Below are 4266 nucleotides of genomic sequence, written 5' to 3'. Positions count from 1 at the left end.
ACACACACACACACACACACACATACACGCACGCACACACATACACATGCACACATACACACACCTATGGGCCCCTCCCCACCCAAATCCATAGATATTCATTCTAACATATTTTTGGGCCCTCCTGTGGTCCTCAGTCCCTTCTATACCCCCCAGTCCGACAAACCTGCATACACACACACACACACACACACACACACACACACACACAAACACACACACACATACACACAGTCATGTCTGCCTATCTTTGTGGGGACCAGTTATTGACATAATGCATTACCTAGCCCCTAACCCTAACCTTAACCCTCACCCTAACCCTAACCTTAACCATCAAACCTAAATGCCTAACCTTATCCTTACCCTAACCCTAACCTTAACCATCAAACCTAAATGCCTAACCTTATCCCTCACCCTAACCCTAACCATAACCTAACTCTAACCCTACTCCTAAAACCAAGTCTTAGTCCTCATAAAGCCCTTTAACGTTAAGGGGACCAGCATTTTGGTCCCCACAAAGCAGTCAGGTCCCCATAAGTATACTGTTTTCACAGTTTTTGGTCCCCACAAATGTAGCTATACCTAGACCACACACACGCACGCACACACACACACACACACAGGCAGCTAGCAGATAGTGAGGAGATGTTTTTGACAGCCAGCGTGTCGCCCGAGGTTTCGGTTCAGACAGAAGAAGTGAGTGTGATGCACGGAGAGACAAGACAACTGCGTGACAGAATCTGGATTTATTTGGTGAAGACATGAAGGTGTTATGTGTTTTCCTCCGTGGGTGCTCGTGGGTGCATGCCCTTCCAGTACAGGCTACTAAATACTTGGTCCGGGTTCATAAAACATCAGGGATCGGATAAAAATGAGTCACTCAAATAAGGACGTAACTTTACATCACAGACTTATTTTATAAAAGTTATCAGCCGTAGCTTTAAGATCAGATGAAGGACACAGACGTGCGTTCACTGTTGTTCTTATTCCTCCAATATGTACACACAACACGACAGGCAGCTTAACAATTAGTGTTCCTCTCCTTTGGTCCCCTTTCTTGTCTCCTCTCCTTGGTTCCCCCTCTTGTCTCCTCTCCTTGGTTCCCCCCTCTTGTCTCCTCTCCTTGGTTCCCCCCTCTTGTCTCCTCTCCCTGTCTCCTCTCTTTTTGTTCCCTCTCTTGTCTCCTCTCCTTGTCTCCTCTCCTTTGTTACCCTCTCCTTGTCTCCTCTGTTGTTCCCTCTCTTGTCTCCTCTCTTTGACCCCTCTGTTGTTCCTTCTCGTTGCCCCCTCACCTTGTCTCCTCTCTTTGACCCCTCTGTTGTTCCTTCTCCTTGTCCTCTCCTCGTCCCCTATTCTTGTCTCCTGTCCTTGTCCCCTCGGTTGTCCCTTCTCCTTGTCTCCTCTCCTCGTCCCCTGCCTCCCTCTAAATGTGACTCAGACTCTGTCCGGTGGTCTGCGACCCCCGCCTCCTCCGGTCTCTCCCCGACAGTTTCCTGAGCAGCGACTCTCTGAAGGTTTGGCACATCAGGAAGTAGATGACGGGGTCGAGACAGACGTTGAGCGCCGCCAGGAAGAGCGTCCCCTCCTTCAGCTGGAACAGCAGGAAGCGCGTGTCCCGGTCGAAGCCCGACGCCTGCATCTGGCTCAGCGTGTACGGCACGCGGCACACGTGGTACGGCACGAAGCAGACGAAGAACACCGCCAGGATGCTGAAGATGCTGCGGTTGGACTTGCGGCACGCGTCGCTGCTGTTGTTACCGCGGTGACGCACGCGGCGGTACGACCGGTAGACACGGCAGGCGATGGAGGCGTAGCAGTAGGCGAGGACCAGCAGGGTGACCCAGAACAGGCCCACGCTCAGGAAGGTGGACACGCGGTGCCACTGCACGCCCAGCGGCGTCTTCAGCTGCATGCAGTGCCGCGAGTTCTCCGCGTTTGCCGGCTGGCTGGTCAGCACCACGTTGGGCAGGACGCAGAGGACCAGGAAGCTCCAGGTGAGGAACGCCAATACCCGGGCGAAGACCACGCTCTGCAGAAGGTGCAGCAAGGACCCGGCGCCAAACCTGGAGAGGAACAAGACAAGGAACTTTAGAACGTCGTGGTTTAAGGAGAGATTCCTGGTGGAGAAAGTCAGTTTTACACATCTAAGACTCAAGACTAACGCCGTCTTAAGACAACCGTCTTACATCTAAAGACAACCGTCTCAGGTCTAAAGACAACCATTGCACATCTAATGACAACCGTCTTACATCTAAAGACAACCATCTCAGGTGGAAAGACAACCATCTCAGGTCTAAAGACAACCATCTTGGGTCTAAAGACAACCATCTTGGGTCTACAGACAACCATCTCAGGTCTAAAGACAACCATCTCAGGTCTAAAGACAACCATCTCACTTCTAATGACAACAGTCAAATCTATCTATCTATCTATCTATCTATCTATCTATCTATCTATCTATCTATCTATCTATCTATCAGTCGATCTTTATATTTATCCATCCATCCATCTTTACTGTAAAAACCATTCACAGTAATTAGCTACCAATCGTAGCACCTTATAATGAAACGCTAGTAGTAGCATTTGAAGAGTCCTCAGACCTGGACCTGCAGGAAGACGCGGCGTTGCCGTTGCCGTTGGGCGCCGTGTGTCTCACGATCTTGACGTAGCGGTCGAGGCTGATCAGCCCCATGAACATGATGCCCACGTACATGGAGGAGTAGAAGAGCACGGCGGTGTAGCGGCACGTGACCACGTGGAGGCGCCATCCGCCCAAGCCCAGCTGCGCCGCCACGCGGAAGGGGAAGGTGGCGAGCATCAGCAGGTCGGCCACCATCATGTTCTTCAGGTAGACCACCAGGCCCGAGTCGCTGGGGACCCTGAAGAAGATCCAGACCGCCACGCCGTTCAGGGACACGCCCACCACGCAGATCAGCAAGTAGAGCGGCGGCAGCACCTGCCGCGTGAAGGTGCTGCTCAGATCTGATTGGTTGGCGGAGAGGAGGCGGGTGGAGTTAAGCTGATCCATCTCTGGAAAACACACACACACACAGACACATACACACACACACAGACACACACACAGACACACACACACAATGAGTTACATTAGAAGTTAGAACTGGGTAGTGTAGTGCATGCAGGGCTGTGTGTGTGTGTGTGTGTGTTTGTGTTTGTGCAAGTGTGTGTGTGTGTTTGTGTACATGTGTCTCTGTGTATGTGTGTGTGTATGTCTTTGCATCTGTATGTGAGTGTGTGTGTGTGCACGTGTATGTGTGTCTACCTGTGTGTGTGTGTGTGTCCGTCTGTGTGTATTTATGTGTGTGTGTGTGTGCGTTTATGTGTGTTTGTGTGTGCGTGTGTCTACTGTTTGTGTGTGTGTGAGAGTGTCTGTGCATGTGTGGGTCTGTGTGTGTGTCTGTGTGTCTGTGTGTCTATTGTGTGTGGTGTGTGTGTCTGTTTGTGTGTGTGTCTGTGTTTGTGTGCATGTGTGTCTGTGTATAGGTGTGTGTCTCTGGGTGTGAACTCCCCCCAACAGAAGCCTTTCATGTGCACACACAGCACTCTGTTTACACAGGGGGGGCACGTGCATAAATAAATAGCGTCTGGAAGGTGTGTGTTTGTCCTGCAGTACACACACACATACACACGTACACACACTTATACACACACACACAAACACAAACACACATACACACACACTTCCCTCCACACACACTCTGAGTCTTCCTTCATCCACACTTAGAATAACAGAGGCGCCTGCTGCCTTTTGTGTTACTGTCCGCCCGGAGTCCTTTATTTTTATTCTTAGCCCCGATCGGGTCTCGGACTTGTGACCTCTGCTGGGTCCACATGAAGGTGATTCGGGGGGGGCAGCAGCTTTGAACGTTTTTTCCAAAAGCCCCAAATCTTTAAAGGGTTTTAAAATAACTTTGACGTTGTGTCACTTCCTCTCAGTCTCTCTGACTGGACCGTCAAAAAAGTCTAGTCTGGGGACCCAGACCCGGATCTGAGAGATTTAGAGTCTGGCATCGGGTAACGAAAGTCGCCCATCTTAAGGGTCACTGCACGCAATTGGACAACACTACGACCAATCACAGCAACACACGGGGGGGCGTGTCCAGACCCCCGCACGCTTAGCTAGCAGCGCAGCTAACTGGTAGATTAAAGGGCCCGTAGCATGACAACATGAGGGCAACATGAGGACAACATGAGGGCAACATGAAGACAACATGAGAGCAACATGAGGACAACATGAGGGCAACA

General features: G+C 51.0%; 1 protein-coding gene across 1 annotated transcript; it reads right to left on the bottom strand.

Moving 5' to 3' along the window:
• Nucleotides 1-1360: 1360 nt before the first annotated feature.
• On the bottom strand, nt 1361-3032 carry LOC117941552 (P2Y purinoceptor 14). The gene is made up of 2 exons (XM_034866556.1): nt 2601-3032; nt 1361-2063 (listed from the first exon to the last, which is right to left on the bottom strand). Exons 1-2 carry the CDS (start codon nt 3026-3028, stop codon nt 1424-1426), a joined length of 1068 nt encoding a protein of 355 aa, XP_034722447.1. The 5' UTR covers nt 3029-3032; the 3' UTR covers nt 1361-1423.
• Nucleotides 3033-4266: the final 1234 nt, after the last annotated feature.

This window comes from Etheostoma cragini, unplaced genomic scaffold (assembly GCF_013103735.1).
Source record: "Etheostoma cragini isolate CJK2018 unplaced genomic scaffold, CSU_Ecrag_1.0 ScbMSFa_940, whole genome shotgun sequence".
NCBI classification, from domain to species: Eukaryota; Metazoa; Chordata; class Actinopteri; order Perciformes; family Percidae; genus Etheostoma; species Etheostoma cragini.
The sequence above is the reverse complement of the archived record's forward strand: the minus strand, read 5'-3'. Positions and strand labels throughout refer to the sequence as shown.